This window comes from Tasmannia lanceolata, unplaced genomic scaffold (assembly GCF_043159265.1).
Source record: "Tasmannia lanceolata isolate RefF3 unplaced genomic scaffold, GAP_Taslan_0.1 ptg000002l, whole genome shotgun sequence".
Taxonomy (NCBI): Eukaryota; Viridiplantae; Streptophyta; class Magnoliopsida; order Canellales; family Winteraceae; genus Tasmannia; species Tasmannia lanceolata.
In genome coordinates, this window is record NW_027518679.1 from 21,299,993 (window position 1) to 21,314,136 (window position 14,144).

General features: G+C 42.8%; 1 protein-coding gene across 2 annotated transcripts in view; it reads right to left on the reverse strand.

Annotated features, from left to right (window-relative positions):
* Window positions 1–14,144, reverse strand: part of FZL (FZO-like protein) — a 76,195-nt gene that overhangs the window by 50,536 nt on the left and 11,515 nt on the right. For both annotated transcript variants that reach the window (XM_077391376.1, XM_077391311.1), the window contains exons 2-3: window positions 8,528–9,084; window positions 8,337–8,405 (exon numbers count right to left, since the gene is read on the reverse strand). In XM_077391376.1, coding sequence (XP_077247491.1) covers window positions 8,337–8,405; window positions 8,528–9,084 — 626 coding nt within the window. The remainder of the gene's footprint in view (window positions 1–8,336; window positions 8,406–8,527; window positions 9,085–14,144) is intronic.

Sequence of the window (14,144 nt, forward strand, 5' to 3'; positions counted from 1 at the left end):
ATCTGTTGTTTTACTTTACTGCAAGTTTAATTTCATTTTGTTCTGAAACTTTAAGAGTTATTGTTTTCTGCCATCATGATGTTTTAATTAAAGAAATGCTTTTATGATATTACGATATGAGACGAATGGTTTCAACCATGAAAATACATGTAATTAAGAACAGACATAAGAAATGAAAATCGTAAATGAATAAGAGTGATGGGAAGCCAGGAGCTATCCCCGATAAACGACCAGACAACATGGGAGTCAGGCACAACCCCTGTTAATAGCAGAATCCTCTGAAGACCATGAGTCTCTAGGAGGTAGGATCTACCGTAACAAATCCGCACGGAACCGACCGTGTAGGCCAAGATAACAGGCAAATGGGAGTTGGAGTGCCTTGGGTAATTTTGATACTTAAAATAAGTTGATCATAAGATTTTTTTTTCTTGTTTGTTACATTACGCTCTACATTTCGATTATCTTCGATGTTTCCATAAAATTTTCCTTACCACACTTGTCTTTTAAATTGATATTTCTCATTAACCTGTCTCTTTTTATTGATTTCCAATACCTGTTGAGACTGGCCATATGATCATGTTGTTCTCTCTCAATTTTCATCTCAGGGTCAGAGAACGTATGAGGCGCATTTGCGAATGAGGATGTCTAGTTCATGGGACAGGAAATGGAGTTAAATAAAGAGTGGAGATGACAAGCCACGTCAATCTCTGCATTTTAAGTTACTAGTGGAGGAGCGTTTTGTTTGCTGGACTTCTAGTTATGCCTTTATTGTAGACATTGAAATTAAATAATTGTAATAGGATTCTCCTTTTAAGTCATGGAATAAGATTGGTAGATGATTATGATTGTAGTTATAAGTGGTAAGTTTGGGACAGGTTTTGTTCTTGCTCGTAATGACCCTTTTCAAAAATCTGGGTCGTTACACTCTGGTTGCAAGTGATTGCTCGAGAGGCGTGAGTGGTGGACCATCAATGCGCCGAAGTCGCTAATATTGCTTCATAGGAAAATGAGGAACCTGTGGTGCCGAAGAAGGAACAGGAGGAGAATCCACGGCAGGGACAGTCAGAGGCTCAGGTAGTGACGAATGTGGTACCATAACTGAGTCTGGTAGGCCTGAAAGAGGAACCGAAACCACCGATTCGATAACCTTAGTGATAGACTCGAACATTGGGCAAAAGAACGGCTCAGACCCAAAGAACATAACATCCGCAAACACAAACCGGCGACGAAGACGAGGACTGTAACAACAATAGCCCTTCTGGGTACGAGAGTAGCCCAAGAATACACAGCGCTCAGAACGAGGATCAAGTTTATCGCGTCCAGGGCCTAAGTGGTGAACAAAACACACACACCCAAAGACTCAAGGAGTAAGAGGAAATGGGTCATGCTGAGGATGTAAAACCAGAAATGGTGAATCACCACGAAGCACAGACGATGGAAGGCGATTAGCCAAAAAACATGAAGTCAAAATAGTATCACCCCAATATGACTTTGGGACTCACATCTGAAACATTAAGGTGTCAGCCACCTCAAGTAAGTTACACAGTTTTCTTTCTGCAACACCATTTTGAGAGGTGTAGGCACAAGAAGACTGATGAAGAATACCATGAGTCGACAGATAACCATAAGAGCCGGAGAAATACTCGCGAGAATTATCGGTGCGTAAGCACTTTAGATTGCAATTATATTGAGTCTTAATTTCAACATGGAAAGAGTGAAACACAGATAAGACCTCGGAGCGTTCTTTAAGCAAATACACCCATATCATACGTGATTAATCATCAATAAAAACAATTAAATACTTGAAACCAGCAGTTGACGCGACCCTAGAGGATCCCCATACATCGGAATGAACTAAAGGAAAATGACTAGAGACTCGACTAACGAATCAGGAAGGAAAAGATACACGATGGTGCTTCCAATGTTCACAGGACTTGCACTGAAAAGAAGAAATTGAGACAGGGACAAGAGACGTATGCTGGAGCCGCTGAAGAGAAGGGTGGCCAAGGCGACAATGCCACTGAAAAGCATCCACAAAATTATGTAAGGCAGCGGGCGGTGGTCGACGGTGGAGACAGTAGAGCCCATCCACCTCACGACCTGATTCAATTGCCTTCCCAGTCGAGAGATCCTGAAACAAACAATAAGAAGGATAAAATGAGATGGAGAAATTCAGAGATTGCGTAATCTGACTAACAGAAAGCAAACTAAAAGGTGACTTAGGAACACAAAACATAAGACAGTGGAAGAGTAGAACAGGGACAAATAGTGCCAACACAAGTGATGGGTGTAGTGGACCCATCAGCAAGAGTAATGGACTCAGAATTAGATGGAAATGAGCGAAAAGAGGTAAGCTGAGAAGGGTCACCAGTCATGTGGTTCGAGGCTCCCGAGTCAATAATCCAGGACCGGGAGCTAGAGAGTAGGGTAATTGGTGAACTACTTGGCTGTGCAAAGCCCGCATGGGAGGGCGAGCACTCAAGCGAAGTCGTTGTAGCTCCTCTACCCGGCACAGGAGAAGGTGAATGTATCATCAGCTGGTACAATAGTTGTAGTGGATGAAGTGAGAGGTGGCTCGAACGGGGTAGCTGTAGTCAGGTGCGCTGAGCGAGACTGGCGAAGCTTGGGATGAAGAGTGTAACATGTATCAATATGGTGGCCCTCTTGCTGACAATGAGTACAATAAGGATAGCCACCGCCACGTCCTTGACCTCGGCCAAAGGAACTACCGCCACGAACAGATCGACTACCACCGTCATAGGCGGCCAAAGCAGAATTGTCAGAAGGGATGACAGGTGAAGTCTCGCCAACACGCTGCTGGGCACGTGAATAGACCTCAGTAAGGGACGGAATAGAGCCAGAGCCAATGATCTAATGACGAAAATGGGTGAACTAAGGGCCCAGACTGTCAAGATAGTGGACCACACGAAGCTAGTCCCACTGACGGCAAAGAACTATAATATCGGAGGTAAGAGGCATAAAAATATCTAGCTGCTGGCAAAGAGAGACGAAATGGCCATAATGTGCAGCAAGACATATCACCACAACGGAGGCATATCCACTCAGAGTACATGGCACAAATACATGTGAGGTTATCAACCCCTGAGTACAGCAGTGCAGTATGATCTCAGATCTACTTCGAGGTGGGAAGAAGCATCATCATTGCAGCAATAGACTGGGTCATACTCTGCTAAAGAAGCGTGCGAATCAAAGCATCCTCCTGCTCCCAACGAGCATAAGTAGGATCCGTAGTAGAGGGAGGATCCTTACGAATAAGACTAACCTTGCCCCTAGCAAGGAGATATGTCTCAATAGCAACCTTCAATGACAAATAGTTGGTTCCATCTAGCTCAGCAGTGGTCATCTGGGAGAATGAACCCTCCACAGGAGACAAGTATGTAGAAGACGAAGAAGCCGAAGGTGGGTGTGTGGCACAGACCTCGGTGGCCGAACCGGTAGAGGGATCCACAATGACAGGTGGATCCATGACGACAACAAAAGACTAAGAGAGAAGATCACCCACGACAATCGGAAAAAGAAAAAAAGGGAAGACAAAGAATGAAACCAATAGAGAAACCAACTAGTAAAATATATATATATATATATATATATATATATATATATATATATATATATCATATTGCGGCTCTGATGACGAGGGGGCACAAAGAGATGGCCATAAATGCCGAAGACCGAAGCAGCAAACAAGAAGAGAGGATCAAAGATAGAGGATCTAGGACATAAGCTAGGGTTAGGGTTTTTTTGTCGTATTTTTTTTTGGTTTTAGGGTTTTTGTTGTAGGTTAGGGTTAAGGTTTGAAAGTTGAGCCACAAGGGGGGAAGAGGCCCCGGAAAGGGAGGCGAGGCTAGGGTAGGGGCAGACGAGGGTCGGGTTTTGGCAGGGGGGTCGGGGAAGGGGTGGCCGCGGGGAGGAGGGGGGGATCTGGGATGGTTGCGGGGGTCAGGGTTGGGCCGCGGGTTGGGGCGAGGGTCAGGGAAGGCCGCGGGTTGGACCGGGGTTTGGTGAGGCGCTAGGGCGAGGGTGAGAGGCTAGGGCTTGGGTGAGGGCCTAGCCCTAGCCCTAGTCCTAGCCTCTCACCCTCGATGGTGGTCCCTAGGGATCAAGGACGCTAGGGGTCTGATACCATGTTGAGAAGAATGAGAGAAGAGAATCGTGAGTAGGGAGAACTCCCCCTCACTTATGTATTTATATTAAAGAAGAAATAAAGTACATGGACGATTATCTCCTTATAATGACTACTTATTCTAACACTATATATTAATGATAAAACCATACATGACATAAAAAGGACATAAATACCCCACAAATACAATCTAATTCCCATACAACAAATAACCCTTATTTCCTACTGTTAAAGTATAAAAGATAAATAACGCCTTTCTCCAACAGCTTAAGCTTTTGGAGAAGTTGGTAAGTAAACATGGTATCAGAGCCAAAGGTCTCAAGTTCAATCCTCCCGAATAGCAAAAATCCACATGCAATGGTCGGCCCAAGTGGGACCACATGTGCCACATGTTTGCTAAGTGAGCCACACATGCGGGGGAGTGTTAAAGTATGAAAGATAAATAACGCCTTTCTCCAACACCTTAAGCTTTTGAAGAAGTTGGTAAGTTAACACCTACATACTTCAACTCCACTCATCTATTATATTTCATATATATGCACATGAAAGACGATGCTTTCTTTGTTATACGTTGGACACTCGTGTTATTAGGATTGCAGGTGGTTTTATTACTCAATATTCATTTATTTTGGTCAAGAAGAGACAGACTTGTTTTATAAAAAAATGTCTTGGCTGCACAATTTTTTCGAAGCCGAAGTAATTGTTTATTTCGTCAACATTTACTTAAGGATACTTATTTTCTTGAGTGCATTGTCACAGAGTGGGAATCCAAGGCCCCAAAACAATCCCCATTCTGAGCTCCCATAACTCAACATATCACATCTCGTAAAGTCTAAAAGATAAATAATGCCTTTCTCCAACAGCTTAAGCTTTTGGAGAAGTTGGTAAGTTAAAATGGTATCAGAGCCAAAGGTCTCGAGTTCAAACCTCCCGGATAGCAAAAATCCGCATGCGATGGTCGGCCCAAAGTGGGACCACATGTGCCACGTGTTTGCCAAGTGGGCCACACGTGCGGGGGAGTATTAAAGTATAAAAGATAAATAACGCCTTTCTCCAACAGCTTAAGCTTTTGGAGAAGTTGGCAAGTTAACAACATCATTGGAAAAATTCCTCCAAAATAGTCCAACCATGAAGGCGGTCAAGAATACGATCTAAAGAAGTAAAACAAGTTTAAATGAATGCAATTTTAAGTCTGAATAAAATGTTTCTTGCACAATAGTTACACTATACAGATATAATCACAGCAAGAAACTTTTTATCAAAAAAAAAAAAAAAGATTAATGCATAAGAAAATTGAGTGGCCTCAAAGCGTGAAAAGAGAAACAAAAATTATATTCTTGACCGCCTTCCTTCAAAAGGGAGGTTTGCTTGAAAACTGTTGTTGTCCGGCGAGGGTGCCCCCTTCAAAAGTAGCCCAATGCGATGGTCTATCTCTTCGAGCTTGCGCTCCATGTGAGCAGCTTTTTTATCTACTCTCTCTTGTTTCTAAGCCGCTGCCCTCCTAACCATTCGTGCCAGATGTTGGCTCGAGGCTGAGTCTGAGTAGCTTTCAGGGCTTCTCCTTCAATGATGGCGCTCTCTTAGGCTCGGATGACCTCTTCGGGAGCGTGAATGGCAATCCCTCGACCTTGAGCGTTCTCTATGATGGTGTGGGCAGTAACTAGGGGATGCCTGTCGCTCATAGGTACGTTGGGGATATCGGTTGGATGACACGAGATGGCGCCCGTGATGCATGCGTGCGTGTATTTATTCTATCGCCACTCTCTCTTGCTGTGCTGACCTGCCCTCGGGCCAAGCTCCTACAGAGTGGTGCTCTTCACGATATCTGACCTGATCAGTCAAAGTCGCAACTTGGTGCACCAACACGTTGAACTGCTCTCTGAAAGGTGGAGCTATATGTATTTGAGGCTCTGGTGGAGCAGGTTGTTGTTCCTCAGGTAGAGGGGGAACAACGACTTGAGAAGCTGTGTCGCCCTGACGATCGTTTCTAGGAGCAGACTTCGCGCGCTGAGTTGGGTTCGTGCGCGCGCTCTTCCGAGTAGCCATGCTAAGATCTACTAACGACTTTTTGTTCGTCCCATGGATGGCGCTAATCTGTTGCAGCCAAAATCGGTGACCTGCTGATGTGGCGTCGGAAGAACTACGAACCGCCTATGCACGTAGCAAACAGTTAGAAGGCCAACCCGAAGTTTTTGACTCCAGGAAGATCCTCCGATGCTTAAGTCAGTGACTGCAACAGATGATGGAAAGATAGACTAGAATAATAAGTTTTTGGGATCAGAACCCTTACGTTTGAGCCTTATAAGGCTATTTATAGTTGGAAGCCAAAGAGGGGTTAGGCGTGAGATTACTTTAATGCCCCTGGACAAGTGTTGCCTAGCAATTGGCCAAGGGCTTGGTCTAGAATTTTCCAAATTGGGTAAGAATACGTGGATACCCTTAGCCACGTGAATAGTAAGTTTTTGGGATCAGAACCCTTACCTTTGAGCCTTAGAAGGCAATTTATAGTTGGAAGCCAAAGAGGGGTTAGGCGTGAGATTACCTTAATGCCCCTGGATGTCTCCTTATGATTGGGCAAGGGCTTGGTCTAGAACTTTCCAAATTGGGTAAGATTATGTAGATACCCTTTGCCACGTTAATAGTAAGTTTTTGGGATCAGAACCCTTACCTTTGAGCCTTAGAAGGCTATTTATAGTTGGAAGCCAAAAAGGGGTTAGGTGTGAGGTTACCTTAATGCCCCTGGACAAGTTTCGCCTTGTGGTAGGGCAAGGGCTTGGTCTAGAACTTTCCAAATTGGGTAAGATTATGTGGATACCCTTTGCCGCGTGTCAATCTGCGAATGGGCCGTTATTTTTACCCCCATCACGCATATTCAGATTCTCTTATGGAACAGCATGGAGCCGAAGATTGCGGGGCCGATGATGTTTCTTCACTCTTCCAAGGATGTTTGTTAACTTGCGGAAACACTTTATTCTGGTGTAAACAACCTCACACGAATCTGCGGTGTTTCTTCGGGACTTCTCCATCTACACTGTGGTGATAAGCCTGTTTCAGAACATCACTACAAGTTTGTGACGTTGTGTAAGCAACACGATATATACATGCCTTTTACCATGGATGCTACAGTGTTAGCCAAGCGCCAGAGGATCTGCGGGTTGTACATTTCTTGGACTCCTTAGGCCATGAGTTTCTCCCCATTCGTCAGCAGATTGTGGGACTTTGCTCTCTTCCCTCCCTAGACAAGGTTTACTCTCGAGTGTAGCGTTCAATGTGGGTTGAGATACAGGTTGAGATACAGTGTTAGCCAAGCGCCAGAGGATCTGCGGTTGTACATTTCTTGGACTCCTTAGGCCATGAGTTTCTCCCCATTCGTCAGCAGATTGTGGGACTTTGCTCTCTTCCCTCCCTAGACAAGGTTTACTCTCGAGTGTAGCGTTCTATGCGGGTTGAGATACAGGTTGATTCATTCGTCGAGCGCTCTGCTCTGGCAGTGCATTCAGGTTATGGCCGTGGTGGTGGCGGCTGAGGTCGTGGCTATCGTGGTCATAGCACTAGTTGGGATTCAGGGGGAGCCGTGTTTCCGGTGGCCGTGGAACCCGGTTTTGCACTCACTGTGAATTCGAGGGCCATTCTGTCGACTATTGTTATGACTTACATCCCAAGTGACGGCCCACTCGATATGCTCATCATGTCTCTGTTGCTGCCCCAGAGAGATCCTCCTTAGCTCCTGTTGACACTTTGGTTGTTTCCCGAGCTGAATATGATGCATTCTTGCGGTCCAAGGAGAAAGGCATACATCCTACGGCCACTCTCGCCAAGGAAGGTAGCATCCCATCCTACTTTCTCAGCAGTTCTAGCTGTTGGCTGATTGACCCTGGAGCCTCCAACCATATGACCAGTAAATCTGGATTACTTATCATCTACAAGTATTAGAGTAAGTGGTACAATATAGAGAAAACCGTGCAAAACAATAATAATGGAAGGAGCCAATAAAAATAACAAGATTTCATACGGTTTCATAGAGTAGTTTCTTACATAGTATGACAATAAAACACACAAATCAGAACTTTCTTATGTTACCCAAAGCCAAATTTATAGTAGATTTAATAAAAATAACTCAAATGAAATTTAGAGCTAATACCAATGCATAATCCGTGCAACCAGAGTTTGCTGAAGTTCAGCACACAATTACCACTATAACCAGCAAAAATGGGTCATCAAGTCGAGAAACTGCATCCACGAGAAGTGAGACCTCATCCATCTGCCATCCAAAGCCAATATTTACATATTCAGCATCCAAAACGAGAGGAGATAATTAAAGTAATAATTAATATCATATGAAGGGCATATTCAACTACCAAATGTTAAACATTAGAGGATCACCAGTGGTGCTGCTTTGCGGATGACAGCAATTGCATCAAGCAAAAAGACTCTTTGTGCTTCTATCAACTTTTTTTCTTTATCCTCCAATTTAGTAAGCCTGGTGACCCCATTTCTTACATAAAATTCTTTGTCCAGATCCATTATTCCACGTTCTTTGGAGGTTTGAAATTCACCTTGTGCTCTTTTATTCATCACAAATACAGTATAAAACAACTTGCTAAGAATATCATCACTAAACATCTTCATAGATTTCAATCGTATAACTAGCCCACTTGCACCTGAATGGAGTAAATTTGATGCGGCAGTAAAATCTGTGAGCTCACCTAGAAGGTCAATCATTGCAAATACTGGTACCTTGACTTGTTGGCATACAGACTTCACCAGTACCTCGGCACATTTTTCCCCATCGATACCTAATACTAGAAAATCGGCACCTTCAGAGCCAGATGCACTAAGAGCAGAATGTGGAGTTTGCACAGTTCTTGCAACTAATGGGAGAAACTTAGAATCGGATTTGGACTCCATCATCATATTCCTTGCAACAATGGCGGGAAGACCTGATTAAAAAGATGGATGTTATAACAGATTTTTGGTAAACTATTCTATTGACACAAACAAGTAATAGACTGTTTGTGGAAGCTGTTTCAGAAAAAATAGCAGAGAAGAAAACAAATATCAATTTGTGAAAAGGAAAGAAAAATTAATAGCACCACAGAAAGAGGTAGAGAGGCATGTATTGCCACGTTTAGAATTAGGACCAACGTCAGTGTCTAAACATGAAACTTAGAAGGGAAATGTTGTCAGCAAAACCATGCTTTTATAATTGCACAAATGCACCATATCTTTTCTTTTTAAATTGGCTTGTCAGAGCTTTTTGGAAATGGTAATGACCTTTGACAGCTCTTTAAATAGTAGAAGATAAGATGTGTTTGTGCGAATATCAAAACATGGTTGTGCTGATAACATTTCCCAATTAGAATTGTATTAAATTACGATGACGAGGATTTCGATCGGCTATCATGTTCTAGCCTTCATCTAAGGTTCCCTCAACTTGAGGGTGAAAATTCAAACATTTCTAACCGGTCGTTGTAGAATTTGCAAATTTTTTCCTAACTGCACCAACTATAGCTTCCCTATCATTGTGACTTTATAGATATCCAAATAGGGTTTACCAAATGAAAGGTGTGGATCATGATGAGTCAAATGAATAGGCCCAGATTAGGTTCACTCCTTCCTTGACCCAATGTTGTATTGCATAAAAAAGGATGACTTTCTATTCAAAAACAAATAAAAAAGAATGACTAGGTAGACAATCGCTGTCGGGATCAATGGTATATTGATTTTGAGTCCCGCAAGGGGGCATGTATGGGAATCAAGATTCTTGATGTTGCAGAACATCATGAGGCACCTCATATAGAATTGGTCCATAGACCATCTTGAACAGACAACCCAGGCATAAGACACAGGACGATAAAAAACAACAGTTTAGCTTTTATTGGTGGAACCATAAATGAGCCGTGATGGATCAAGGGCCTAGGAACATCCAATCACGGTATTCTCAAAGGCCTTCGGCAGGAATTATGGTCGCCATCTGATCTCATACACAAAGCACAAGCAGGGCCCAATAAGTGTCTGTTAAGGAGCATAAGGAAGCCCTATCTCTTTAGCATCTTCATGCATAACGTAAAAAATTAGTCTATAATTAAAAAAAGGTGTCGCCATCTTAAAAAGGAATTGTATCCATCTGCCAACATAGAAAGGTAGGGGCATATCAGTCATTCATAACTACACATATTACAAACAGGCAAGTAAAAAAAAGATGCAAAAAGATTTATGCAGAGCCCATGATAAAAAATAAAAAATAAAAAAAAGTAATACAAAGCAATGCAGGCAGGTTTCTGCCTTCTTGTGCTTTACTTCTGATGCAGGGAAAATAAAACGGCCGAAGCACGAACGCAATGTATTTCCAACTTGTGTGATAACCAGCAGTTCTATTGTTCCTTAGAGTTCTAAAACTCTCACAGGCATTTCATCAAACACTAAGCATGCTACTTCAAATCAACCAAAAGGAACTGTCTGATTTTTAATTGTTTCTGGACAAACATTCACACAAACTTTTGCAACTAATTGTCTCGGTTTGTACTAACCTTCGGGAGGCTCAATTGCTAATCAAATCTCTTTATTGCAGAAAACCGAACAAGCACTAAAACAAATTGGAAATTCACTCGGACAATCAGATCTAATACTTCAAATCATCAGAAGCTTTTTCAAAAACAACAAAGCTTTTTATACATGCAGATGATCTGAGATGTGCACTGACAATTTTACTCACAAAATAACAACAGATCCGAACCAAGATCCAAGTACTTACCTAGTTTGAGACCTAGAACATGATTCTTTCATAATTCCTCATACAGTTTCATCCATAGCACACATGAATCAACCAGGAAATGGATTTTCACCTTTATTGCTCGTAGATCTGAGATGAAGAGTAATGAATCTGAGCGAAGAGGCACACAGACTCTGTTATATGAAGGAACCTTGCTAATTCAAGGTATATCAATGGGGAGATGGAGAAGGAACTGAGGGAGAACCAGTTCATTAACTCTTTTCCCAAGGATTCAACGAGGAGCTTCTCTCCAAAAATGGAGTTTCCCTCCAAGAACAAAATCACAGATCCCCAATTTCAAAATACAATCGTCAGTTCCTGAAAAAATGAATGGAAATGGCTTTTATAGCCACTTCCAAGTGAAATTCCATGCCAAGAATACCCATATGCTGTTGACAATTGCCCAATGGCCCCTTTTAAGCCACTAAATTGTCTTATTCTCCAAAAAACAAAAAAAATGCAAAGTAGTTTGCTAAACTAGCCATGGATGGCCCACACACTAGAGATGAGAAAGAAAATGATGCCAAGCCTTGCATCAATTTCTCATGGAGAGAGAGTGCAAGAGAGCTGAAATTTTAAGCCGTCTGCTGTTGTTTCAACTGCAATGTCAAATTCCATACTGCAAGAGAAAGAGGTTGGTGGGAAGTTTTCAAAGAAGCCACGGAGAAAATGGTTAAGGAGGGCCCAAGGAAGAGATAATATCCATGGAACGTTTGATTAAGAGGGACTTTTCTTGCCAACGACAAATGGGAAGTGAAATGCCACTGGTACATCCTCTTAGCAATATTGAACCGCCGAACTCGATTGTCCATGGAGCGTTTGATTAAGAGGGACTTTTCTTGCATGTGAGAGGCCAGTAGAAGAAATGGGTTCGAGCAGAAATACAAATGTGAGGATCAGGGAAAAGGGATTGCAGGAGAGATTTGGACAGAGAGGGAGGTGGGGCATGGGAGAGAGAAGGAGAAAGGGCAGTTAGAATCTTGTGATGAACTTAGTTACAGAAGAAGTCGAATGTGATTGGAGCCCACTACAAGATCGGTCCGTATCCGCCGATATGGACGATTCACTGTCCGTATCAGACAGCATGACTGATATTTAACCGATTACCCTGTGATATCTAGTAAGTCACCAAATATTGGTGAATATCACATCAGCCTAACGATATTTTGTACCATGATTAAGACAAAATGACAATGGTGGAAATATCAAAATTTAAAACCATGTCTACAGAGACCATTGGAGATAGAAGAAGGTGCATCCAGCTATGTTAAGGGTAATGTATTGGCGTAGCATCGGAAGCCGGTAGCCTATCATTCAGATATGTTCAATGGAACTGTTAACAAAGAGATTTCATAATGAAATGTTATGTGTTAGCTTCTTTGCCCTAACACATACATATATATTTATTATGAAAATAATATGAAAAGACTATAGTGCCCTTAGGCTACATAAGCTTATTCTAACACTCCCCCTCAAGCTGGAGTATGAATGTCATACATGCCCAGCTTGTCACATAAGTCACTCAATCGAACTCCATTCAACGGCTTGGTAAACATGTCTACAATCTGATCATTTGTTTAAGTGAACTCGGTTTGAATTTGGCCTGTCTGAATCCTCTGACAAATAAAGTGACAATCCGCTTCTATATGCTTAGTTCGTTCGTGAAATACCGGATTCATAGCTATGTGAATGGCTGACTTGTTGTCACAGTAGATGGACGCAGGTGAGGAGTATGAAAATCCAATCTCTGACATAAACGATCGTCGCCAAATTAATTCACAGCTTGTGTAAGCCATAGCCTTGTATTCTGCTTCTGCACTGGATCGTGATACAACTTCATGTTTCTTACTTTTCTAAGATACTAGATTTCCACCTATGAAAGTACAATAGCCATTAGTAGATCGCCGGTCAGCAGGAGATCCGGCCCAGTCTGCATCAGAGTATCCCTCAATTCTCAAATGGTTATGCTTCCGAAAGAGAAGACCTTTCCTCCTGGGAGCTTTCTTCAGATACTTCACTATCTGAATCACTGCTGACAAATGCGATGTCTGAGGCGCATTCATATACTGGCTAACCACACCAACAGCATATGCAATGTCCGGACGAGTGACTGTGAGATAGATCAACCGCCCAACTAACCGTCTGTATCGACCAGGATCTTCAAGTGACTCCCCCTGATCAGGTGAAAGCTTGACATTTGGATTCATAGGAGTCTGTGCAGGTTTTGCCCCCATAAGACCTGTTTCTTCCAAAATATCAAGAACATATTTCCTTTGGGACAAAGATAGCCCCTTTTTTTTAATATGCCACTTCAATGCCTAAGAAGTATCTTAGAACACCAAGGTCTTTTGTGCTGAATTCATTCTGAAGGAAATCTTTGAGGCGTTGTATTCCTGCTTTGTCATTCCCTGTAAATCTGTAATAACAATGGCATCAACATATACAACCAGGAGAATCAGACCATCCTTGCTTCGAGAGCTGAACACATAATGGTCTACAGCACATTGTTTCATAGCAAATCGTAGGATGGCCTCACTGAATCTCCCAAACCAAGCACGAGGAGACTGTTTTAGACCATAAATCGCCTTTCTAAGCTTACAGACGGTATCCTGCAACTCCCCCTGAGCAACAAACCCTAGTGGTTGCTCCATATACACCTCCTCCTGCAAATCACCATGGAGGAACGCATTCTTGATATCCAACTAATATGGTGGCCAAAACTGATTCAGGGCCAAAGAAATCAAGACACAGATGGACGGAATCTTTGCCATTAGAGAGAATGTCTCAACATAATCAATCCCATAAGTTTGAGTAAAGCCCTTTGCAACAAGACGGGCTTTTAACCTCTCAACCGAGCCATCAAGTAGGTATTTGACGGTAAACACCCACTTACATCCGACTACCTGAGCACCAGGAGGAAGGGAAACCAACAGCCATGTGGCCCATGTCTGATTTTTAGCCAAGGCATCCATCTCAGCCTCCATAGCTGCCCGCCATCCTGAATCAAGCATAGCCTCTCGAGCAGAGCGAGGAATATAATTTGATGACAAAGATGAGATAAATGCGGTATACGAAGGAGATAACCGGGTATAACTTACCGCATCAGAAATCGGGTGATGAGTGGTACGAGAACGGGTACGGTTCGCAATGGGGGCATCAGGAGAGTCATCAACCTGAGCAGCATCAGGAGAGTCATCAACCTGAGCAGCATCATCAGAGGATGAGGGT